The sequence below is a fragment of the Papilio machaon genome, chromosome Z, assembly GCF_912999745.1.
Source record: "Papilio machaon chromosome Z, ilPapMach1.1, whole genome shotgun sequence".
Taxonomy (NCBI): domain Eukaryota; kingdom Metazoa; phylum Arthropoda; class Insecta; order Lepidoptera; family Papilionidae; genus Papilio; species Papilio machaon.
The window spans coordinates 9,335,137-9,361,375 of record NC_060016.1 but is presented as its reverse complement, the minus strand read 5'-3'; the positions used below and the strand labels follow the sequence as shown (position 1 = coordinate 9,361,375).

The following is a 26,239-nucleotide window of genomic DNA, read 5'->3' as shown; positions in this document are numbered from 1 at the left end:
CGTTCCTGTCTTCATCGATCCAATTTTTCAAAGTTAGAATTAAAAGTGTCAAAAAGCGAGTCTAGCTAAGAAAATTTAAGTTTTGTAAATTAAATATTGTATGAAATCTCACTGAAATGCCTAAACCTGTGTGCGTACAGTGTAAGACGAAAGATTCCTTACTTTGGCGAAACGTAGAGAACGGACAAATATGTAATGATTGTCATTTATCAAATACCGTAAAAAAGGAATCAAAATTAGACACTGCAGTGGCGAAATCTGAAAGTGATGAGAAAACAGAAGGTAAAGATAACGAAGGAAAGAACGGGAAGAGTGATGAATCTAAGCCCGCTAAAGCTACGGGGAAAGGAACCAGGAAAAGTACTAGAGCGACAAGATATAAGTCTAAAACTCAAGCACCGTATTCCAAAACTTCGGTGCCGCGGGGAAGAGGTCGAAGAAGTATTTTTAAACGACAGCCAGTAAAGGCTCCGACAGCTACAGCTACTGTGGTCACCAGTGATTCTATATTTTATAAGGTAACATGTAGAGACTTTTTATTGCAAAATTCAACTAAAATTATTTGTAGATTAAAATAAATAAGCTATTTCAATCTTTTTGGCGGCTTAATATCAGATGCGCTTTGTACAGTGCTATTCCCCTGCATGCTTATACACCTAGCATTGTGTTCTTAATACAGTGACTTGTGAAGTTCCAAACTGCCGAGATACTTGAAAACAATAAAAAAAGCTTGTATTGTAAATTGTAACATAATATAATGCATTACATATAAGAAAAAATATCTGACGCCCATGGCTCCATCCATGCGGAATAAAAAAAACTTAATGGAAAGCCTATGTGATCTTCCAGTATTTATTCTATGTTTATGTCAAATTTCATCGAGATCTGTCGAGCCCTTCTGCAGGTGCCTTCTAACAAACATCCATCCATCCATACATCCAAACATTTGCATTTATAATATTAATATTTTATATCTTTTGCAGGGTAGTTATATGCAAGTAGGTGATATAGTTGCTATGGTACATATAGATGGTGGCGTGTACTATGCTCAAATCCGTGGTTTTCTGACCGACCAGTATTGTGAGAAGAGTGCTGTTGTAACCTGGTTGATACGAACCAGGGCCAGTCCACCACCTGAAGAGGGTTTCGATCCTGCCACATATATCATTGGTAAGGTTATACTTTAAAATTCCACTTTTCTAATGCTGAAAGGAAGGGATTTTGATATAGTGGGGGTTAACCATTCCCATTAGGAAAGAAAGGTGAGAAGTAAGATTTCAAGCTGATGCCCGAGAGGGAAACCATACATGGTAAAGTCATGCAGCAAACCTTAGTCAGTTCTAAAATTGTATCTATTTATAATACCTACACACAAACACACATGTGCAGTTTCCAAGGCCTAGCTTACATGAAAACATGGTCTTCTGAAACAGCAACCTGGAAGCTTGGGCCTCAAGTATCTGTAAGTGTTATCAAACAAAGATTTAAAAATCTTGCTTTTAATAACCTTCTAGATATAATTCATTAGTAGTTTAGCAAAGAAAAATATTATTGTTTTTTTTTTCAGGTCCTGAAGAGGATTTGCCACGTAAATTAGATTACATGCATTTTGTAATGCACGCCCCTTCTGATTACTACAAAGATAGTAAAAGTCCATACCCTGTAAGTGAATCAAAACTCAATGATTCCAGTGGTTTTATTTGGACTACATTAGAACCAAAAGAAAAACCCACCACCATTTAAATTTCTGTTAAGTTTATCATATTTGTGCTATATATGACTTTTTAATTGCTGCGATGTGTTTATTTTTGCTTATAAACTCAAACTGTATGTTCTAAATTCAGCATTAAAACTATTTAACTGCGTAAATTGTGTTTAATTTGGGTAGGGAGGTATTGCCTGAGTATTAGTTTTGTATCACAATAAAGTATTGGATACTTTTAATATTTCTTTCATCATGAATATTATAATTTACTTCTTTTTAACGATACCCGCCAATTGTCTAAATTCATTCCACCAAAGACTGTAAATAATAATACATATCCTTTCGAATGTGAAAGAGGCGAGAGAGATCTGCATGACGATGCCAAATACAAGTCCTTAATCTCTGCCTACCCCTCTGGATTACTGGCGTGAGTTGTTTACCTCCGTGAAGTTGGCCCCCTCACTCCTTTTTTTTACGCAAATCGGTTGAACGGGTTTGAGAGAAACGAAATATCGTTTGAGAGTTCCTACTTTCTCCGTAAAAACAACTTAAAATCTTAGTGTGAAGTTGGCCTCCACACTTTTTTTTTCGTTTGAGAGACATTGAGAGAAAAGAAATATCGTTTGAGAGTTTTTACTGGTTCTGTAATAAATATTTCAATTTCGGAGTCGAAAGTTACAAATTGATTTTCCTTTTTTTCGAATTAAATATGGCAATCATGTACTTAGACGATTCAAATTTATTTTGTAGGTAGAAAATGGTTAGAGAGTGATTGAGAGAAAAAAGAAATCGTTTGAAAGTTATACTTTTTCTGAATCAATATTTCATTCCCTACCTACACAATAAATTTGAAACGTCTAAGTTCATGATTGCCATACTAAATTTGGGGAAAAAGAAAATCGATTTGTAACTTTCGATTCCAAAATTGAAATTATTATTTCAGAAAAAGTATTTACTCTCAAACGATTTCTCTTTTCTCTCAATTACTCTCTAACCATTCTCTACCTACACAGTAAATTTGAAACGTCTAAGTGCATGATTGCCATATTTATTTCGGAAAAAAAGGGAAATCGATTTCTAACTTTCGATTCCGAAGTTGAAATATTTATTTCAGGAAAAGTATTAACTCTCAAACGATTTCTCTTTTCTCTCAATTTTCTACATACACAATGAATTTGAAACGTCTTAGTGCCAGAACTAAATCGACTCTCTAACGATTCGCATAAAAAAAAAAAGTGAGGGACAACTTCACACAAAAATTTAAATTGTTTTTACGGAGAAAGTAGGAACTCTCAAACGATATTTCTTTTCTCTCAAACCCTATCAAACGATTCTCAAACGATTCGCGTAAAGAAAATTGAGGGGGCCAACTTCACGGAGGTAGTAAAATGACATGAAACAAAGAGACGTCCTATTTTATAATCTGTGGTTTATCCCACCCTGTATTGATTTTCGGATTGTTATATACTTTTGTGTTATATACTTTCCCATTTACCCCATACCTATAGTGCTCTGATACAGATATTGATTGATAAAATCTTTCTTTTCTCCATGGCTTTCATCGAGACTACACACACTGTCCCCGCCCATGAGTAAATATCTTTTGTGTGAATAGTAATGCTATCAGGAGTGGTCTGTACTGTATGGTGCCCTGATTAAGAATGCAACCACTCATATCTCCAGTCGGTAAGAATTTTTTCTTATTTTATTGTGTAACATACGTTGTGAATATTGATTACTTTGTTTTGAAATTTGATTAAATAGATTTAATTCATTTCGTATGAGTAAAATTTTTCATCAATTCTGCATTGTACCTATTTAGAATTATGGTCACAAGATCCATATTATCCATATTAAGTGGCATTTTTTTAAATTAAAATTTATAGACTTGTTGACTATCATAGAAATGAGATTGCAGTTTTTTCTTATCGACTAATTATTAACTATTACATTGTTTTTTTTTTTCATCTTTAAAAGAAGTAGCTACTTGACAATATGCACTTGCATGCCATGTGTCATTCCTATGGATGCTACATGCTCCATTTAGTCAAGATCCTCGAAAAATCTGTAACCCTTAATGTTGCGGGTAATGTCCAATCACCACTTTGGAACTGTACAGAACTATCACACATCTTATTCCAATTAGGCTGAAAATGCTTTGAGAAGACCTCATCCATCCTATAAAGGAGAGCAATGCATCTCAAGTTTCTCTGGCATTGTCGATGTTCATGACCGTTAGTTTTAATAATTTTAGGTCGCATAAATCGGCTGCACATTTGCCCCCTTGCCTTAGTTCGGATTTTAAATGGATCCCCATATTAAATAGAAAATTTGTTTAAGTCCACTTGTTTATATCTTTATTTTACTCACTCACTTATCATTGTATTAATAATATATATATTAATATTCACAACATATATTTGTTATTGATGATCATCTGTACCTATTTTTACCAAACACCACATATAAAATTACCAAAATAAGTTGGTAGTTAAATATAAATAGTGATGTCTTGGGAAGGTGTGGCTGAAAACCAGCTCGACACTGTATCCTGACCAGTGTTGGTGAAGCTGAACCACCCCCTTTTAGCATCACTGAACATTAAAAATATCTGTGTTTTATATTTTTGTTAATTTTAATGGCAATAAAAAGTTATTATTATTATTATTATGTAGCTTATAACATTAGCTTTTGCATATAGATTCTCTTGTTATTGTACCTCAATTATTCAATGTTTTAATCTGAAGTTGAAATTTACTAAACAGTAGAATCTAAAATTCCATACATTGCTACCATAACAATGACTTTTTCAGCTAATTTGTGAAAATATTTGAACTAAAGTGTTGTAATAACATATTGGAATTTCTGAAGAATGATTTCCTACATTATTTCGCTCGCAACCAGTTTTTCTGATGTATTCCACATGATTTCCTGTTATACTCCTAACAGGGTATAAATGTATAACATTAGCAACATTACAGTTTAAATAAATATTGTCAGACCAAACTATCTATGAGTATATTAACCAAATATTTAAAATAAACATTTTTATCTCTGAAAAACAGATGTAAATTTAAACGGAGTACTCATGTTACAATCATATTACAATGGATAATTGTTGTTAGTATACATATTATAATAAAAAAACCCAGAACACTTGATAATGACTTTAGTTCAGTTTAAACATTAATTCTGACACAATGTGTTGATAGTGATGTTGTTCAAACATTTTCTAGTATTAGTATTACTATGGTGGAAATCTTACTTCAAGAATTATGTAATTATCTTATTATTTAAATATCCTTGTTTAATGTTTACTTGTTTTGTTCACATTGTTATTTTCTTAGTGTTTCAAGAGTATTCAATTCCAATTCCAACAATTTTGAATTATGTTATAATAAATTAAAGACTTGATTTATATACAAGCTATATTTTACATAGCGATTTTATATATTTAGCTAGGTACTCATTAGGTGATGCTAAGAATGTAAGAAAAGACAAGACAAATAAATACCAAGACCAATTTTTCTACAGATCATGAATCACGCACTAATTCTTACCGTGCTGAAGAAGAGAATAGGGGCACTGAGGCAACACCACTTCTCCAACGCTTCCCGAGGTATCAAGGCAATGATAATCACTATCGCACCAGGGCTGTTGTCAGCTTGCTTCTCTTAATCCTACTATCTGGTATTGTCATTGGCACATATCTCCTGATCATCCAAAGCAGATCAGGTGAATGTTTTATTAATTTTCATTTTCACATGTGTTTGATCAAAATAATGAGTGTGGCGAATTTGCAAAACATGCTTGCTTCTTATCTTTAAAATGAATACCGCAGTATGTTTCCTGTGTATGTTAACTTTTAACTGCTGTGTACTTACACTACTAATGGTAGGTTACTGAGACCTAAATCGCCGTATAACGTTAACAGGACAGCTGATATGTTTTTAAGAGATTTTAATCTCAGAAACCAATGGTGTTATTGACAGACATTTTTAAATATAGATCAGCATTGTGGCTATCTGCAATTAGTCTTAAATTCTGAAGGCTCTTGCTAATAATTCTGTTTCCTCTGTTTGCGCTTTTAACATTTGTTTGTGCTGTACCTGCGTCATGGAGCTTTTCGTATTATTAAAAACTCTTTTTATTCCAAAATACTATAATTTATTTACACAATATTTACATTATTTAAAAATTTCAGAGAATGTATTACCACCAATCGAAGTACCGGAGCTTTATGTTAGCCGTCTTCAATGGGATAAGAATAAGGAAGTTGATCAAGTGAATCTTGTGCCACAGTTGAAGAAGAACACAGTCATTGTTGTTCAGACGGATACAGATGGATGCAACTGTACAATAACTTGTTCTACACTACTGAACTCAATGCAGGTAAATGCAAAGCAGTATTATCTTGACAACATTTAAATTGTGTGAAATAAATACCTCTTATACAGTTACAAGGAAAAATTTTATAAGTTTAATGTTAATTAAGAGACATTAAGAGGAGCAAATTCTTAATTAAATAGTAATTATTTCCTACTAGGAAAATGGAACCCGCCTACAATATAACTTCTTGGTGTCACCCGACGGAGAGACCTTCGAAGCTCTAGGATGGCGAAGAAATTCAGTCATTTTTCCTGATTACTCTGCAAACGCCATAGTCCTGGCATTTATAGGTAAATTATTTTTTTTAATTTGTCTTGTGCCATTGCTCTCTTGTCATTGTAAAATATAAATAGTTTTGACTTTATCTTATGTAAAACAAATTGCAATATAATTTTTCTATGTACAGGTAATTATACACAAGAAGCACCGTCAACCGCTCAAGTTATGCAAGCCAAGATATTTCTAGAAAACTCTATAAGTCAGCAACATTTAGATTTGAATTTCGATATGATCGGTAAAAAAACTAAAGATTTACCAAAATATTTGTTCTTAGAGTTAAGTAAATTTCCACAGTGGAATAAACAACTCTCCGATATGGAATAAGCTGAATATATTAATATTATTGTCATTATGTATTTGATAGGTTGTTTAATACTTGTCAATGAATCTCTGTATATAGGAAGTTATTTGTTTTTATTTTAAGTTATATAACATTACATAAGAATAACTTTAGTGAGATTAAAAATATTATTTTTCGTTATATTTTTTTTGTTTTATTTTATTTTATTTTATTTGCGAATAAATAATTACGGTTGCGTTGTTAGGAAAGGTGGATATGAACGTGGGTAAAAATACCAGCGCTTTTCAATACCGTACCATTAATACCAAAATATATGGTCAATGTCTTCAGCCTTTAAGTTGAAAAAACAGGGGAAAAAAAAAGTTATTTAGGCAGTTGGAAATGCGGTTTGTTAGACTCGTGTTTTCGCAATCGCTTCTAAGACAATCAACTAAAATGATACCAGAATTTTTTATTTAGATACCAGAATACAATTGAAATATCTATCTATCTATATATATAAAAGAAAGTTGTGTTAGTTACACCATTTATAACTCAAGAACGGCTGAATCGATTTGACTGAAAATTGGTGGGCAAGTAGCTTAGAACCAGGAATAGGACATAGGATAATTTTTACCCCGTTTTCTTTTTTTTCTTATTTTATTCCGCGCGGACGGAGTCGCGGGTAAAAGCTAGTTATATATATAAAAGAAAGTCGTGTTAGTTACACCATTTATAACTCAAGAACGGCTGAATCGATTTGACTGAAAATTGGTGGGCAGGTAGCTTAGAACCAGGAAACGGACATAGGATAATTTTTACCCCGTTTTCTATTTTTTTTTATTCTGCGCGGACGGAGTCCCGGGCAAAAGCTAGTTTCTACTAAAAATCAATTAGTAACTTGATGCTCGAACTCTGTTAAAGTGTTATTCTTCCTAAAGGTGACTTTTCTTATCTTAATCTTTTCGTGCATGTGCATGTATTTGAGCAATGCAGTGAGATAGTAGATATTGTGTACGAATTGTCATGTGCAGTTCGTAGTCATGACAAGTGCTTTGGTGAATGGGTTGGATTCTTCAGTGTATCCACCCGTGGACATCGCACAACTTTGCTGGTCGCGGATACCTGGGCGATACAGTAGGCTGGTGGATATGTCTCAGTTTTGTTGTTGTGTCGGAGTCGGCAAGTCTTTTGTATTGTGTTGGAGTTGGCAAGTCTCTGTGTTTTTGTGTCGGATTCGGCAAGTCTCAGTTTTTTTGTGCCGGAGTGTACAAGAAGCGTGTGGTAGGAACGTAGTCATATCCAAGTGCTTTGGTGAATGGGTTGGATTCTTCAGTGTGACCACCCGTGGACATCGCACAAGTTTTCTGGTCGCGGATACCTGGGCGATACAGTAGGCTGGTAGATATGTCTCAGTTTTGTTGTTGTGTCGGAGTCGGCATGTCTTTTGTGTTGAGTTGGAGTTGGCAAGTCTCAGTGTTTTTGTGCCGGAGTGTACAAGAAGCGTGTGGTAGGAACTTAGTCATATCCAAGTGCTTTGGTGAATGGGTTGGATTCTTCAGTGTGACCACCCGTGGACATCGCACAACTTTGCTGGTGGATATGTCTCAGTTTTGTTGTTGTGTCGGAGTCGGCAAGTCTTTTGTGTTGAGTTGGAGTTGGCAAGTCTCAGTGTTTTTGTGCCGGAGTGTACAAGAAGCGTGTGGTAGGAACGTAGTCATATCCAAGTGCTTTGGTGAATGGGTTGGATTCTTCAGTGTGACCACCCGTGGACATCGCACAACTTTGCTGGTGGATATGTCTCAGTTTTGTTGTTGTGTCGGAGTCGGCAAGTTTTTGTATTGTGTTGGAGTTGGCAAGTCTCAGTGTTCTTGTGTCGGATTCGGCAAGTCTCAGTGTTTTTGTGCCGGAGTATACAAGAAGCGTGTGGTAGGAACGTAGTCATATCCAAGTGCTTTGGTGAATGGGTTGGATTCTTCAGTGTGACCAACCGTGGACATCGCACAAGTTTTCTGGTCGCGGATACCTGGGCGATACAGTAGGCTGGTGGATATGTCTCAGTTTTGTTGTTGTGTCGGAATCGGCAAGACTTTTGTGTTGAGTTGGAGTTGGCAAGTCTCAGTGTTTTTGTGTCGGAGTGTACAAGACGCGTGTGGTAGGAACGTAGTCATATCCAAGTGCTTTGGTGAATGGGTTGGATTCTTCAGTGTAACCACCCGTGGACATCGCACAACTTTGCTGGTCGCGGATACCTGGGCGATACAGTAGGCTGGTGGATATGTCTCAGTTTTGTTGTTGTGTCGGAGTCGGCAAGTCTTTTGTATTGTGTTGGAGTTGGCAAGTCTCTGTGTTTTTGTGTCGGATTCGGCAAGTCTCAGTTTTTTTGTGCCGGAGTGTACAAGAAGCGTGTGGTAGGAACGTAGTCATATCCAAGTGCTTTGGTGAATGGGTTGGATTCTTCAGTGTGACCACCCGTGGACATCGCACAAGTTTGCTGATCGCGGATAACTGGGCGATACAGTAGGCTGGTAGATATGTCTCAGTTTTGTTGTTGTGTCGGAATCGGCAAGTCTTTTGTGTTGAGTTGGAGTTGGCAAGTCTCAGTGTTTTTGTGCCGGAGTGTACAAGACGCGTGTAGTAGGAACGTAGTCATATCCAAGTGCTTTGGTGAATGGGTTGGAATCTTCAGTGTGACCATCCGTGGACATCGCACAAGTTTGCTGGTCGCAGATACCTGGGCGATACAGTATGATGGTAGATATGTCTCAGTTTTGTTGTTGTGTCGGAATCGGCAAGTCTTTTGTGTTGAGTTGGAGTTGGCAAGTCTCAGTGTTTTTGTGCCGGAGTGTACAAGACGCGTGTGGTAGGAACGTAGTCATATCCAAGTGCTTTGGTGAATGGGTTGGACTCTTCAGTGTGACCACCCGTGGACATCGCACAAGTTTGCTGGTCGCAGATACCTGGGCGATACAGTAGGCTGGTGGATATGTCTCAGTTTTGTTGTTGTGTCGGAGTCGGTAAGTCTTTTGTATTGTGTTGGAGTTGGCAAGTCTCAGTGTTCTTGTGTCGGATTCGGCAAGTCTCAGTGTTTTTGTGCCGGAGTGTACAAGAAGCGTGTGGTAGGAACGTAGTCATATCCAAGTGCTTTGGTGAATGGGTTAGATTCTTCAGTGTATCCACCCGTGGACATCGCACAACTTTGCTGGTCGCGGATACCTGGGCGATACAGTAGGCTGGTGGATATGTCTCAGTTTTGTTGTTGTGTCGGAGTCGGCAAGTCTTTTGTATTGTGTTGGAGTTGGCAAGTCTCAGTGTTTTTGTGTCGGAATCGGCAAGTCTCAGTGTTTTTGTGCCGGAGTGTACAAGAAGCGTGTGGTAGAAACGTAGTCATATCCAAGTGCTTTGGTGAATGGGTTGGATTCTTCAGTGTAAACACCCGTGGACATCGCACAAGTTTTCTGGTCGCGGATACCTGGGCGATACAGTAGGCTGGTAGATATGTCTCAGTTTTGTTGTTGTGTCGGAATCGGCAAGTCTTTTGTATTGTGTTGGAGTTGGCAAGTCTCAGTGTTTTTGTGTCGGAATCGGCAAGTCTCAGTGTTTTTGTGCCGGAGTGTACAAGAAGCGTGTGGTAGAAACGTAGTCATATCCAAGTGCTTTGGTGAATGGGTTGGATTCTTCAGTGTAACCACCCGTGGACATCGCACAAGTTTTCTGGTCGCGGATACCTGGGCGATACAGTAGGCTGGTAGATATGTCTCAGTTTTGTTGTTGTGTCGGAATCGGCAAGTCTTTTGTGTTGAGTTGGAGTTGGCAAGTCTCAGTGTTTTTGTGTCGGATTCGGCAAGTCTTAGTGTTTTTGTGCCGGAGTGTACAAGACGCGTGTGGTAGGAACGTAGTCATATCCAAGTGCTTTGGTGAATGGGTTGGATTCTTCAGTGTGACCACCCGTGGACATCGCACAAGTTTTCTGGTCGCGGATACCTGGGCGATACAGTAGGCTGGTAGATATGTCTCAGTTTTGTTGTTGTGTCGGAATCGGCAAGTCTTTTGTGTTGAGTTGGAGTTGGCAAGTCTCAGTGTTTTTGTGTCGGATTCGGCAAGTCTTAGTGTTTTTGTGCCGGAGTGTACAAGACGCGTGTGGTAGGAACGTAGTCATATCCAAGTGCTTTGGTGAATGGGTTGGATTCTTCAGTGTGACCACCCGTGGACATCGCACAAGTTTTCTGGTCGCGGATACCTGGGCGATACAGTAGGCTGGTGGATATGTCTCAGTTTTGTTGTTGTGTCGGAATCGGCAAGACTTTTGTGTTGAGTTGGAGTTGGCAAGTCTCAGTGTTTTTGTGTCGGAGTGTACAAGACGCGTGTGGTAGGAACGTAGTCATATCCAAGTGCTTTGGTGAATGGGTTGGATTCTTCAGTGTAACCACCCGTGGACATCGCACAACTTTGCTGGTCGCGGATACCTGGGCGATACAGTAGGCTGGTGGATATGTCTCAGTTTTGTTGTTGTGTCGGAGTCGGCAAGTCTTTTGTATTGTGTTGGAGTTGGCAAGTCTTTTGTACTGTGTTGGATTCGGCAAGTCTCAGTGTTTTTGTGCCGGAGTGTACAAGAAGCGTGTGGTAGGAACGTAGTCATATCCAAGTGCTTTGGTGAATGGGTTGGATTCTTCAGTGTAACCACCCGTGGACATCGCACAACTTTGCTGGTCGCGGATACCTGGGCGATACAGTATGCTGGTGGATATGTCTCAGTTTTGTTGTTGTGTCGGAGTCAGCAAGTCTCAGTGTTTTTGTCTAGGATTCGGCAAGTCTCAGTGTTTTTGTGCCGGAGTGTACAAGAAGCGTATGGTAGGAACGTAGTCATATCCAAGTGCTTTGGTGAATGGGTTGGATTCTTCAGTGTAACCACCCGTGGACATCGCACAAGTTTTCTGGTCGCGGATACCTGGGCGATACAGTATGCTGGTAGATATGTCTCAGTTTTGTTGTTGTGTCGGAATCGGCAAGTCTTTTGTGTTGAGTTGGAGTTGGCAAGTCTCAGTGATTTTGTGCCGGAGTGTATAAGAAGAGTGTGGTAGGAACGCAGATATATCCAAGTGCTTTGGTGAATGGGTTGGATTCTTCAGTGTAACCACCCGTGGACATCGCACAAGTTTTCTGGTCGCAGATACCTGGGCGATACAGTAGGCTGGTAGATATGTCTCAGTTTTGTTGTTGTGTCGGAATCGGCAAGTCTTTTGTGTTGAGTTGGAGTTGGCAAGTCTTTTGTGTTGTGTTGGAGTTGGCAAGTCTTAGTGTTTTTGTGTCGGATTTGGCAAGTCTCAGTGTTTTTGTGCCGCAGTGTAAAAGAAGCGTGCGGTAGGAACGTAGTCATATCCAAATGCTTTCGAGAATGGGTTGGATTCTTCAGTGAAATCAACCATGGTTATCGCACATATTATTTGTTTTGCATACGTCTGAGATAAAATAAGATTATGAGTGTTTTACTGCGAAGTGTACGCAGGACATAGGATTTAGTTTTTAAACGGTAAATAGGTTTGATCTGTTACAAAAATTGGATTCATGGATAGATGGATGGATGCGTTTTAAAGTGTTTCTCAAAATAACTAAATATTATGTTCAAGTGCATTGTGCAATCGAACCTGAATAAGAGAGAGTCCAAGGGACTGCGACATTTTTTCGCTTATAAAAATTTATCTCTAGTCCGAGAATCTCGCTTATGCAGGTCGTCTGTCGGGACTGGACAACTTACTTTCAGAGGTTTCTCGCTTATCCACGTTCGACTGTGTTAATATATTTTTCCTGCCTTTCTCTGTCCACCATTTACTTCCTAGTTACTGGTTATAGGAACTTGGCAATGAAACAACTCATCGAGTTTACTCTCGTTTAAATCGTCTTGACTTGTAATTTTTCTTTTTCAAATTATTTGTTCTTTTTAATTACAATATCATTATAAAAGTATTTTTTTAATCTCTTTCTTTTAATTTGTTTCCTAATAACTTTCAAACTTACTGTAGTTAAAGAATATTAATTAGGAGTAATTATTTAATTTGTACAACTGAATGTCGTCACAGTATGTTATGAAATCGATCTGAATTAAAAAGTTTTAATATTAATAAACTTAACTGCATATGGTACTTCACACCGGCTTGTTAGAATTAGAAGCTAGTTTAAGATTCTAATAAACTAATATAATACAGGATTGAGGAGTTTCCTTTACATTCCAATTTAAACGGCGTCACACGCGTACACTTACTTAACGTCTGTTGAGAGTATAAGTAATGGTATATAAAAAAAGTAATAAATAAGTCATACCTGTAGTTGTTAAGTCTAATTTCATTTATTTCCAATAGTTTATTTCATTATTTAAAACTAAGATCAGAAAAAGTTGCCACGATATACAAACTTTTTAGATTTAAATCAAGTCGTCTTATAAATTGAGAAAAGTAACTGTTTTCTTAAAAATTATTCTTAATCTATTATTATACATTAAAATTAATACTCTAAAGTTTTTAACTTAATTAATCTATATCTAATTTTCTAAAGCTTCCTTCTATTGAAACAGTACCATCCTTGATAATGGGCCTGTTTCTGGAAGAAGTAATCCCTCTGGTGCTTAATATCTCCATGTCGTCCAAAGCTAGAAGTTTCTTCTTCTGATATGAGAGCAGTTGTCTTGTGTAAGAGATCATGTCTTGAAGTTGCAAAGGACCACCGTAAGACGTAGGTAAACAAGCGACATTCAAATTTTTATGCAGCTGTTTAAGGTTCGTATGAATCTAAAAAACAAAATTTTTTATGAACTAAATATTATTTATATTAGCACTAACCGTGGATTTTCTTTCGAAAACATTGTCGTCTTTCTCACATCTTCGGAAAAAAACCGAAATAGCAATGGTTTTGAGTGAATATTTTGTCATTAAGCCACGGTAGGGTCGCCTAGAATAACCAGCAAGTATTAAAAGCTGCTTCTTTCTTTCACCTTCTAGTTATCTAAATTTAGTAATACTATTTCAGAAAACTATTTTTATATCTTACATTAAGTCTTTGTGCCATTTTAGTTGATACTTTGCTTACTGCAAAATCGATAATATATTTAAGTGCGGGCGGGATATTGACGAGGTGGAAATCCTTCTGTCGCATCGGAAGTGATTGCTAAAAAAAGAAAAAAACTATCATTACACAAAAGACAGAACATGGCTTAGACTTTGATCTAGTCAATGAGTTGAAAGACCACAATTTGATTATTACTTGCGTCTCTTTCATGGAACGAAAACTGTTTCAACGTGCCGCGGTCTTGAAATATTATCATTTATTATTAAAAAAAGGAATGTTCAGATGTTAGTAACAAACAGAATTACTTCAATATATACGTGTACAATATAATATATATTACGTGTATTAAATGTTGGTATTTTCCTACTTCTGGTATTTATATCTTGCAATTATATCTTTATTTTCTTGTTCATGCTATGATTATAAAGGAAATAGTTCATTTATGTTGTATGTTAAGGACGCATGTATTAAAACTTTACGCTTGGATAACTGCAATATTGATACTAGTTTGGAATAGTAGGTATTTCAGCATTTCATGTCTGTCTACGCACGCAAGGAGACTTGCCCTTTAAAACGATTTACGACATGATAGCAGCGCTACCTACATTGCTCGACCGTGTATGGTGTAACCATTCAAGGAAGCACGTACATCTTACTAATCATACTAATGTTATAAATGCCAAGGTTTAGAGCAGGGATTCCCAAAGTGGTCGATATCGGTTTCCTAGGTGTCGACATAAACGAAAACTGATTTTGGGGGTCGATGAGGTCTAGAAACTGACCCCTATTAATAATAGTCTGCTAACTTAAAGCATTGCTAATTCTCACTCTGTCTTCTTCTATTGACCTAAGTCAGAATGAAAAATAACACTCTGTAGCAGCTGTTTTAAGTTAGCGGACCATTATGAGTAAGTGGGTTTATCTTAAAAGTAGGTAATTTGGCCATGGGGGTCTGAGGCAATAGTTCATTTTGGAAAAGGGGTCACTTGTCCAAAATAGTTTGGGAATCCCTGGTTTAGATGGATCGATGTATGGATATTTGTTTGAAAGTATCTCAACAGCTCAATGGATCTCTATGAAATTTGGCATAGGTGTAGAACATAGTCTGGAAGAACACATAGGCCACTTGTTAAGTTTTTGTTACGATTTCTTTTAATTCCACGCGGACGGAGTCGCGGGCAACATCTAGTGTAAAATATCCATACAATGAATAACATTGGTGTATCTATACATAATATCGAGGAAAATTAAGTATGAGACGCTGTGATAAAAAAAACGGATAATGTTTTACATCTACAATCGTAAGTGAATTTTCAAGAAAATCATATTTTTACGAATGATTCACTTTAAACTGTGGCGTTTTTTAAATTTAGTGGAAACTACCTTTTTGTCAAAGAGTATATAAGGCGTGATTAAATTGTTTGTTTGCATTGAATAGACTCCGAACCTATTTAAAAAAATATTTCATAGTTGGGAAGTTATTCTATGCGCGGACCAAGTAGTAGACAACAGCTAGTATGTAATATACAAGTGTAAATAAAGTTCTGGGATAAAAGAATAGACCAATATACCTCTCCCCACTTCAACATTCTACCGAAGTCAGATGGGTTCCAGGCGGTGACGTGAGCAGCGGTTACTCCTGTACCTTCTCCAACGTGTGTGAAACCCATTATTTGATCTACCGGGTCGTCCAACAGGCTCTCATATACGACTATATGCACGCGGCACATATCCCAGCATGTGAATTTGTTAGCGTTGAACTTACCTATTGAAACAAAATTGATTATTTAAAACCGTAGAATTCCACTGCCGTGACACTTGTGCATATTTTTGTTATTAATACATATTGTGGTTTCTGTTTTGTCACACATAATGAAAGGGATGACAATTGTGTTAATTATTGTGTTACGAGCAGCAGTGGAATTTTTCGGTTAGAAAGACGCAGCTTGCTGCAAGGACGCATTTTACGTTACAAAAATCAATTAGTAATTTCATGTATATCAGTGGAATTCCACTGTACGAAACAGATGTATTTTCTAATAAAAATATACTGTTATATCTTTTTTTTTCAAACAGAAAACAAGGTATATTAGTATATCTTTGTACAGGTTTGTTGACAATGAAATTCCACAATCAGTAATTGTCTCGCATATGGTGATGATGCTCAAGCGCTGGCTTGTTCAACATAAAAAATTAAAAATATTTCACGATAGAAGATGTTAGTATTCAAAGATATCGAAACATTGCATACAAAATAGCAAGTAAAGTAAAGCTTCAACAAGATCTTGGAGTTTGTGGCAACGCGTAAAAAATTGCTGTGCAGAAAACAAAACAAGAGTAACAGTCGCATTCATAAATTTTGCTGTAAAAAACTTGCATAGCGTCGCTTCAAACATAATAAAAAACAATTCATACTTATGTTATAAACGATGACACGTCGCCCCTTGTTATCACGAACTGGTGATACCACAATGTATCTGAAAAATTAAATACTAATTTAGAAACGTCGTCGTCAGGTTTCCACGTTTCCCAGATCCTACTCAAGTTACCCAAGTTATCATATTGCATAACGATTTTCTCCTCCCCCTAAGAACTTCGGATAAATGTACATATGAAATTCGAAAATCGAACTGGCGGTGATGGAATCTGGATGTTTTTGATTACGGTCCAGACCGATCTGCGCTACTGATGCACTAACTTATCTTTATATCGTCTAATTTAATGTAAACTGGAACTTTTTTTGTAGAAGGTATAATAACGGATTTGTATGAAATTTGTATCGTAGTCTGGCGTATAGGGTAACTCCGTTTTTTTTTTTTTAATTTAATCCGGACAAAGTCGCTAAAGACAACTAATACGAAGATAAACATTCTATAAAACGTTACAAATTTCAATTTGGGAACTCACCCACTGTTCAATATTTCAGCAACATTAGGCTCTTCATAGTCGAGGTTGGTGAAACACTCTGGATAGTATTTCCTTAAACTTAGATATTTTAACAATGTCTGTTGAGCCATTGGAATACTGTATTTCTTATAACGAAGAAAACGTAATAAAAAGTTGTCGTCTGTAAAGAAACGAATAAAAAATATTTAATATTTTGTGTCACACAGTTAAATATACATAAAGTTATACAATTTCAAAATAATATCTAAGTTACAAAGACAATTATGGTGAAAATAAAAATAATAACCATATGCATATGTATTATGTACACACAAACAAATAAGTATATAAATTTCCGGTGGCATGTTTAGTTGTTTCAAGATTGCAGTCACGCGGAACCAATCTGGTTTCGTTTGACCTTTGCGGTATTTGATTCAATGTTATGCAATTAAACACGCAAGTCGGAAACAGTGTAATAGCAAGCAGGGGGTACTTGTTCGCTATTACACTGGTCTATTATATCCGGTTATGTACAAACTTGAAATCTAGGCAATGTGCATGTTAGCAGTCGTTTAAAATCCCGTTGCATTCGTATGATCTAGTCGGAGCCTAATGCCACCAGTAGCTGACATCAATTAAGAACTTTTATTTGAGAGGCATTATGGTGCCCTACATTCAATATGGTGCGTCGAGAACAAAAGAACTCTTCTGCCTCAATTGCGCGTGGCCCACATTAAATTTTACTGATAGGCACTCTTGAAGAAGTCCCAACTACAACGCCGTGTACCAAAGTAACTACTAAGGTTAGTATACCTTGTCTAACGTTTCTTATGTCATGATTCTTCTGTATCCATTCCCTCATGATATTGAGGGCCTGTTCTTTAGTTGATGATGTTTCCCGTAGCTCCCGAGCCGCGACCGCCATGTAGTCCCCGGGTGTGGGGCTCATAAGATCGTCTTCACATTTTTCATTGCCGGTCCCCAATGTTGTACTCACAGTAAGCAGAATATTTGCTGACTGCATTATACTGTAACTAAAGTACAATTATGATAAATAAATCGTTCAATGCCGCCCAGTGACTTCACTTATATACGAGAAAATCATGATGGCATTGAATGTATTCATCGTGTAGCAGACAGGATTATTTTAGAGAGAATTTCAAAACAAGTATAATAAAATGAATATGAGTGAGACGAGAAGAATTATTTATAAAGAATTAGATTTTTAATTTGAACATCAGTAAATGGTAGGTAATTTTGATAAATAATGGTACGTTTTTTTTAATACTGGCCTTCCTTTCGAATTAAGTTGCTTAATTAACAGCTAAATTTGCATAAATATACAATATAAATATGTAAAAACTACTAAAAGCAAACTACCAATAACGTCATACCGAGGTGCATTTTTATTGCAATATTAATTGAATCCAAAATCATGCAATGGAAGGTTTTTCGTGCAGCAATTCATTAAAATACCTTTTAACTCATTATGTTAAACTAATGTGATCAGGATGGCAGTATTTATAATCAATACTTTAATACCGAAAAGAATGGACACGTTTAGTGAAACTAAACATTTAATAAAGAGAAATCGCATTGAAATCCAAATCAAAAATACATTTAATACATGTTCAGATAATTGACACAATATTTGCAGTAACCACGTTTACAAAATATTGCTTTTCATTTGTTAGAGCCAGTATTAAAGCAGGACCGAGATTAAAAAACTTTTAGCATCACCGTCATCATCAGCTGGCCTTTTTTCCTACGGAGGGTCGCCACAGTATTTACAGCTCTTCCATACATGTCTATTCGACATCATATCTAAATTAACTGCCTACTTACATATCCTCTTTCATTTAATCCATCACACTTTCTTAAGGCTGTATTTCATAGCACAATAAACTTCAGTGATCATAAGATACGATAGCAATAATCAAATTATGAAATACTACATACTTTATAAATATGGTTTCAAACGTTGTACATAAGTATGTAACTTAACCAGTTATATTGATGAGTTTAATGGTATACGGATATGGTTGGAAATAATAGAACAGGTTACACTTTATTGCTGAATCATTTATTAAGAGCTATCAATTAATGAACAATGATTTACAATTAGCTATCTGTGTTTATAATTTGTTCATATAAATTTTTACCAGTAATTATATTTTTGGGCAAATATTTCTTCACTTCTCCGATTATTTTTATCGTAGAGTCGGTCCAGTTTTCTGCGGGACCATATGCTTTCTTATGGATAGCAAGCGAAGCGAACGCTTTCATTACATCAGACTTGCATTTAAGTTGACCTATCTCATACGATGCTTCTTTGTACGCTGAAGGGTGGATTTTTCGTATGTCACTTGCGTTGAATCCGCATAGTATATTTCTAAGGGCTTTAAGATCATAAACTGTATAATCTTCGGGTTCCTTAGAAGCAAAATCCTTTCGTACACGATCCGCAATTGCTGATAATTGCTCATCACTAAGGTTGTAATCCAGACCGAAGTGTTGAATCATGTCGATTTCGGTAAAAGTTAAATTTTCATAATCAGCTTTTTTTATACCTGGTATCACCCAGCGAAGTACCGAAAGTGTCTCATCTGGTATATTTGATACGCCATTAAATATTTTTATTAAGAGTCGCCAAATGTGAACGGCGTCTGATTCTGTTAAGTTCTTGTTGTTTAATTGCTCTATACAAATTCTAACTCGAGATGTGTTTATGGAGTGCGATTTGATGTTAGAAAAATTGCCTTCTGCCTTAAAAATGTCATCACAGTTTATTTCATTGGACAATAATATTGCTCTTATAAATAGAATAACAACAAAAATGATTATATACAAACGTTGTAATGTGAACATTGTCTCGTTATTTTTTATTACGAATGAACTCGCGCTTGACTACGATAGGAATGAATATAATATTGGAGTAGCTTAGTTATATAGGTTCAGTGATTATTTAAGAGTTCGATTACTCCGTTAGGGTTGAAACAAAATAGTTGTTTTAAAAATAAATTTTAATATGTACTTCACAATTTTATTTTTAGCCGACTTCAAAAAGAAGGAGGTTGTCAATTCGACTGTATTTTTCATTTTAATTTTTGTAAACATTATAAAAACGTAATCTAGGAGTGTAGCCAATAAAATAACACATTACTTTTAATTAGGAAAAAAAAATGCAAACATGAGTTTATAAAGCATGACTGAGGTTATGGTTACGTAATCATACTATAACTATTAAATTAATTATTAGAAAAAACTGTAGTAACATTATAAAAATCAACTTACAATAAAAAAAATGTTCTTTGTTCGTTACCCGTTAACATCCCAGAGCAAACCTGTTACGGATGGAAATTTTGAAGGCTATCAACTAATCACAAACTATATTTTTACAAACATCCATCGATAAAAAATAATATTAATAATATTTTTATCGAAGCAATGGTAAAAATTAGAAGTCACTAATACGTTATTGTAGAATTTAGGAATAATTTTTCAAGATAGCTAAATAAAATTTCTAATAATCTGATTTTCCGTATATCAATTGTAAAACAATTCAATTACAGGTGTATTATAAAATTTTCTTTAGTATAAATAGGATACAAGTGGTAAATATAGATCTTTTTGTATTTTTACCAAGTTGAGGTTCTCTATCTCCAAGTATAATTTTTAAAATGGCAGTTTAAACTCGTAGCATGTGTGATAAGTTTTTTTAGTTTTATTCATTTCTCATAAATTTTATCTCTACATATTGTATATATACATATTCATAATATGAAATGCTTTAAATATTACGTATGTTGGAAATATGTACGTTGTCATCGAAACTTTATGGCGGCTCGAAACATCGAACGAAACGAGTCCGTAGTGGGCCCAGCTAGCTCCCCACCTGTGAAGGTAATATGTTAGCAACTACGAGCCGTCATAATGTTTGAATTTTATAATACATTACTGTATAATGAAGGTCTACCAGTTTGAAATAACTATTCAAGGTCTTTATCAAAACATAATAAGCATGTGGTAAAATAGTTTTATATGCTAGTTGTGGATTATAATATGCTACATGTAGAACTATTATAATTTTATCACCTATGAAAATAGGATGATAAAGAAGAATTATAAAAAAGGTCATGGGATAAATAATGTTATTCTTGAAACAGAGACGTAAATCTTATCGTAATTATTAAATAATTCTGTTTTAATTTTATAAATTTAGCAAATATTATGTCATTACATCGTCGGTGGCTCAGCTCTTGACTTGCAATCTGCAGGGTTCGAATCCCGCCATGTATCAATTTGTTTTTCGGATAAATGTATGTACATGTCGATTTAAATCGAAAATCGATATGTACAATAACTTAGTACATATGACAAATATTGATATTTTCATGCTTAAATATGACATAGAAATAAGTTACAAATGTATCTAAAAATAATACTTGATATATGACATTTATATCGTATTACGATATAAAATCATTTTGTAGGCCCATTTTTCAATTGTAATTAATAAAGCAATTATCGTAGTAAAAAAAATCGCAGACAACACCATCCCTAATTTTCTAGATATAAGAATAGTTACATAAGTGATACATAACTTTAAGCATACGGCATCGTATCGCGTGATGTGTCAAGTAAATATTTAAAATGTGTTATTTTGAAAGTCCAGTGAGGCCTTCATATTTCATGTCAAACTAGCTGTCGACAACTTTGTCCGCTCGGAATTTAAAAAAAAATACTTTAAAGTAGCCTGCGTATTCTTCCAGACTGTGTTCTTCATCTATACCAAATTACATCGAGATCTATGAAACTATTCTGTGGATACCTTTTAACAAACATCCATCATCCATCTAAACATTCACATTTATAATATTAGTAAGGTTGAAAAAATTGAAAATGTTTTTTAATATAATTAATCTATCCTTAAGTTTGTCGAACGAAATGACTGTAGTGTTTTCCATTTTGTATTTTGTACCCGAAACTACAATGACGTGTTCATCTAATATATATTAGATAACAATATTTACTTTTAAAAGTAAATATTGTTATCGTTTATTTTTTTACAGTGTTCGGAATCTTTATGAATACGTATACGAAGGAATAAGTTTTCGTTACAACGAATTATATAATTTTACTAATATATGTAAAATAGAAAACAAGTTTCAATACTCTCGATTGTTCTCGAGTTTTCTTTATATTTAACTAGCTATTAAAATTTATTTATTAGCAGATTATGCATTCTTCCAGACTGTGATTTGCCCAATTTCAGCGATATACATTGAGTCATTTTGGAATGAACATCTTCTAATAAATATCGTAGTGAGCAATAAAATCTTTTGGTAATTTATCATAATCTCTTTTGGCATCGTAACGTATGAAAGCAGGTCATTTTCTGTAAGAGACTGCCATGCTTGTCATTACTTTGAATGGAAACAATTTATTTACGGATGCACCCGTAAATAAATTACCGTAACATTGACAAGTAACATTACTCAAAGGGTAATGGATTTTGTAATACTAAGAACTGACGGATTTCATCAACATAACGTATCTATTCCAATGTAAAAGCCGTAAAACATATCTACACTTATTAATCTTTAGTTTACAATTATTCTAATAAAGTTATTCTTCCTTCGCCACCTTAATTGGTTCAAATTTCACAATTGTTTGTTCAAAGATTGCAAAGTTTTCGCTTCACGTATTTTTATAGAGTTCTATTTTTCACCATTCATCATTGTTATTCTAAACACAATTATAATTAATGTGAAACTTTTAGTTTTTTTATTAACATACGTTTTGAAAACACATCGTTTCGAAAACAAGTCTGACAAAAAAGTATCAAAAAAACGATACAATAAACATAACAATATTATGTATATTATGTTGCAAAACTCTTTAATTATAAATATATTACGAAGGTTCCATAACAGTGAACAATCGTTGGGAGGTCATTATCTACACCAAGGCATAATTTGGCGTTATGCATCATAGCTACGAGTATAACAAGGTATTCATTGCGACATTGGTAAAGTGAAAATGAAAAGTAGGACGACAATGCCTTCTTGTAAGCACACGTGAATCTATGACTATGTACGGTAGATCATAACTAGAATATAGTTCCGACAACAACAAGACAGGTTATACGATTATCTTATAATTAATCTTACTAATATTATAAATGCGAATGTTTAGATGGATGGATGGATGTTTGTTTGAAGGTATCTCCGGAACGGCTGGACGGATCTTGATGAAATTTGGCACAGATGTAGAATATAGTCTGGAAAAACACATAGGCTACTTTTTAAGTTTTTTCTAATTGAGCGAGGGAGGAGTCGCGGGCGACAGCTAGTAATGTTATAAATACTGAATAGATGGATGGAGAGATGTATGGAGGTTTGTTACTTGGTGTAACTTCAGAACAGCCGAACGGATCTGGATGAAATTTGGAATAGAAAGCAGTCAGCAATAGCGCATAGGCTACCAAGTCGTTTTTTTAATTTTAATTTGCGTTTAATTTGGTAAATTTAAAAACAAAACAGTTGAAACAAGTAAGACCAAGAAAAAATAAGCATTAAACATTTTGAATTCATTTTGAGATAAGCACTAAGAAAAACGATTACGATTTTGGATTAAACGCCCTTCGACTGTGAAATCTTGGTATAGTTTCTGTAGTAAAGGTGATTTACAATGCATTATTCCGCTTATTTTTATTGTCTTATTTCTATGGTAAGTTTGGCATAATCAACTAAAATAAAGTTACTCATTCATTTAAGTTTATTATTAAATTATCAATTACATTAGCTTATGTAAGTGAGAACCTCTTACAAAGCTAATATTTAGATACGTAAGTTTGTCAATGTTAGATGTATGTCAACCGCAATGACATATCATGAGGGGCATCGCTCTGACCCTTGTCGTGTTCATATATTTCATACAAGGACCCAGTTTTTTATGACGTAACGGAAATACGGAGTTTGTTTTGCTTTAAATTTTGTAACGTGTAAACGGTCCGGAATTACGACAGGGCCATGTGAGTTATAGAGTGCGTAAAAGTTATGTCACTTCAGTTAGATGCTGTAATTTTAAATGAGGAGAAAAACAGCCTTTTGCTTACAATAGATGTCAGCATGATCAAGAGTGACAGTAGCAATGCATACATATAGCGCAGACAAAAAACACTTTACAAAGTACTCTGTTACCAATTCCGTTAAACACTAAAAATTCAAATATAAGTAATTTTTTAAAGAATGTTCTTGTTCTTTAATTATTTACAAATATATCTATATATATAAAAGAGAGTCGTGTTAGTTACACTATTTATAACTCAAGAACGGCTAAATCGATTTGACTGAAAATTGGTAGGCAGGTAGCTTAGAACCAGAAAACGGACATAGGATAATTTTTACCCCGTTTTCTATTTTTTATTCCGCGCGGAAGGAGTCGCGGGTAAAAGCTAGTTTACAAATAAAAGACTTTATACCAACTGTGGATTCATTCCGACTTCGGAGCTCTGTTTTTGAATTTGGAAACATTCGATAAGGAATACATTTCAACATTTAACATTTTTTTTAAATCGCCAGAATGACGTATTAAAACTTTTACAGATGACAGCGGAGTCTTGGTGCTGGCACCACTAACTAAGAGCTTTAGTTTTTCTCCCCATTATTTAACTGTTTCAATGCGTGGTCAGCGTGTTGTTCAGTAAATAAGGGTAATTTCCAATACTGCTTATTGCAATCGTGCAGGAGACCTAATTTTGGTCTACCCTTCCCACCATTTTCTTATAAGGAATGGATGAGAAGGGAAAGTAGAATTGACGGAGGTGACCTCTGACGATTAAAGGTAGGCAACGCAACTGCAACTGAGGATGTCTATGGGCAGCGGTCGCTTCCCTATTTAGGCATTTTCAGGTGACCTCTTGCTCGTTTGCCACCTTGTGATATAAAAAATAAAATTACTAACGTTATAAATGTGATGAATGGATCTTTATCACTTACCTCCTCAGCCGCTGAATAAATCTAGATGTAATTGGGAACAGCAAAAGCAACCTGCTAATTAAACTTATTTTCCACGCAGACAAGATCGCGGGCGGTAGTTAGTAGTCTAATAAACCAATGTAGACTCGGATAACGTTCTAAACTAAAATATTCTGTGACACCTACTATTTTTAGGGTTCCGTACCTCGTATCGTAATGAATAAATGGAAACCTTATAGGATCACTTTGTTTTGTCCGTCTGTCTGTCTGTCTCTCATGATGTCCCTTTTTCTCAGAAACGCGTGGAGGTATCAAAATGGAATTTATATCTCATACTTAGGTCTATGAAAAAAACAAACTTCTAAGCCAACGTAATCAAGAGTTACAGCCGTTTTTGTCGCAAATTTTCGGCACTCGCGAGGGAATCAATACCCACATGGTACTACCCATAAACTCAGAATCTTGAAATTTATACGAAGCAACGTCTAATAGCACATATAAAGGAAAAATTGCAAGGCAAAAACCGTAAGTAAATCTAATTTCCTTGCCTTCAGATTTGTACGGAACACTCGGTACTCAAGTCAGACTCGCACTTGGTCGGTTTTTTTTAATGTATAATATTTATTTTTTATTGTATAACAAGCTAACTAATTATGATAATTTATTAAATTAATATAAATTAAATGTAATAATTTTTAGCGTATAACAAGCTAATTACAATCATATACATACATCGTAAGTATTGTTTAATAAAAGAATTGCAGAAATGAATTGAAGTTGTTTTTTGTTTGAAAAATTGTATGAAAATTACAAACTTTAACCAGTATTATCCCATAACATTTTTATTAATTACATCTGTATATTATTTTATTAATGTTCTGATATATATTTGTATATAAGAATGTAAAATATTTTATTTAATGTATACCAAAAATTGGTAATGTAAATAAAAAGTGATAATCAAACTAAGTGTAGGTAAATCGTAATCGGTTTGTTACTAAAAATTTAATTTATGTTTAGTAAATAACAAAATAACATACCTTGTATTTTCGGCTAAATATTTCTTTACTTTTCTGATCACCAAGTATTTGTCGCGTACGCTCGTTCGTTATGCCGCGCGAACTTAAAATGAGCAAGTGCGGAGCTGCGTAGGCGACGCTTTGCTCCTTTGCAATATATCAACTATTATAATAAGGCAACAACAATATATACCTATAGCGGTATTCACACGATGTTGATATTACTTAACGTACCAATTGTCTAATTTGCAATAAAAATGAAAACAAACAGCAATTTTATATTATGGTCTCACTACAAATGCGTATAAATATAAATAACCATTCCAGCCTGTACATGTTTACGAATTTCCATTAATAATAATAAAAAACTTGAGAGGTGTCAAGGGACACCCGGATGGAACGAAGTTCCTTTCAATTAATTAGTGAAGGAACCAACGTTTATTCTATGAATAAAAAACTTAAGTCTTCACAAGAAGTACATTTTATTTCTATGAATTTTCGTTATATATTCTCACGTCGTTGCCATGGTGATGTAGCGCTCTTCCGTCTAGTCCCCTTTCACAACGCGCGATAAGGAACTTCGTTCCAATAATAATTCATTTATTGCAAACTGTGTTACATTGTTATAATGTTACCAACA

At 35.1% G+C, this 26,239-nt stretch overlaps 3 protein-coding genes across 3 annotated transcripts; 2 read left to right on the top strand and 1 right to left on the bottom strand.

Annotated features, from left to right (window-relative positions):
• Position 1: 1 nt before the first annotated feature.
• Positions 2-1,860, top strand: LOC106717130 (GATA zinc finger domain-containing protein 1). The gene is made up of 3 exons (XM_014510849.2): positions 2-518; positions 984-1,170; positions 1,568-1,860. The coding sequence occupies exons 1-3, from the start codon at positions 117-119 to the stop codon at positions 1,741-1,743; spliced, it is 765 nt and encodes a 254-aa protein (XP_014366335.2). The 5' UTR covers positions 2-116; the 3' UTR covers positions 1,744-1,860.
• A 1,224-nt stretch (positions 1,861-3,084) lies between these two features.
• LOC106717160 (peptidoglycan-recognition protein SB2) lies at positions 3,085-6,697 on the top strand. Its single transcript, XM_014510888.2, has 5 exons — positions 3,085-3,391; positions 5,240-5,440; positions 5,910-6,097; positions 6,252-6,384; positions 6,501-6,697. Exons 1-5 carry the CDS (start codon positions 3,367-3,369, stop codon positions 6,695-6,697), a joined length of 744 nt encoding a protein of 247 aa, XP_014366374.2. The 5' UTR covers positions 3,085-3,366.
• A 6,359-nt stretch (positions 6,698-13,056) lies between these two features.
• Positions 13,057-25,777, bottom strand: LOC106717099 (retinaldehyde-binding protein 1). Its single transcript, XM_014510814.2, has 7 exons — positions 25,621-25,777; positions 17,412-17,632; positions 16,620-16,779; positions 16,128-16,189; positions 15,284-15,477; positions 13,695-13,811; positions 13,057-13,435 (listed from the first exon to the last, which is right to left on the bottom strand). The coding sequence occupies exons 2-7, from the start codon at positions 17,620-17,622 to the stop codon at positions 13,178-13,180; spliced, it is 1,002 nt and encodes a 333-aa protein (XP_014366300.2). The 5' UTR covers positions 17,623-17,632; positions 25,621-25,777; the 3' UTR covers positions 13,057-13,177.
• Positions 25,778-26,239: the final 462 nt, after the last annotated feature.

What these genes read in the sequence shown, in the direction of transcription:
- LOC106717130 (XM_014510849.2), top strand. Translation starts at nt 117, where the DNA reads ATGCCTAAACCTGTGTGCGTACAGTGTAAGACGAAAGATTCCTTACTT. An exon ending in GTGATTCTATATTTTATAAG is followed by an intron (nt 519 to 983) that starts GTAACATGTAGA and finishes TATCTTTTGCAG; the next exon opens with GGTAGTTATATGCAAGTAGG. An exon ending in TCCTGCCACATATATCATTG is followed by an intron (nt 1,171 to 1,567) that starts GTAAGGTTATAC and finishes TTTTTTTTTCAG; the next exon opens with GTCCTGAAGAGGATTTGCCA.
- LOC106717160 (XM_014510888.2), top strand. Translation starts at nt 3,367, where the DNA reads ATGCAACCACTCATATCTCCAGTCG. An exon ending in GATCATCCAAAGCAGATCAG is followed by an intron (nt 5,441 to 5,909) that starts GTGAATGTTTTA and finishes TAAAAATTTCAG; the next exon opens with AGAATGTATTACCACCAATC. An exon ending in CACTACTGAACTCAATGCAG is followed by an intron (nt 6,098 to 6,251) that starts GTAAATGCAAAG and finishes ATTTCCTACTAG; the next exon opens with GAAAATGGAACCCGCCTACA.
- LOC106717099 (XM_014510814.2), bottom strand. Translation starts at nt 17,622, where the DNA reads ATGCAGTCAGCAAATATTCTGCTTACTGTGAGTACAACATTGGGGACC. An exon ending in CATAAGAAACGTTAGACAAG is followed by an intron (nt 16,780 to 17,411) that starts GTATACTAACCT and finishes GTTTCTTTACAG; the next exon opens with ACGACAACTTTTTATTACGT. An exon ending in GAATGTTGAAGTGGGGAGAG is followed by an intron (nt 13,812 to 15,283) that starts GTATATTGGTCT and finishes TTCTTTTTTTAG; the next exon opens with CAATCACTTCCGATGCGACA.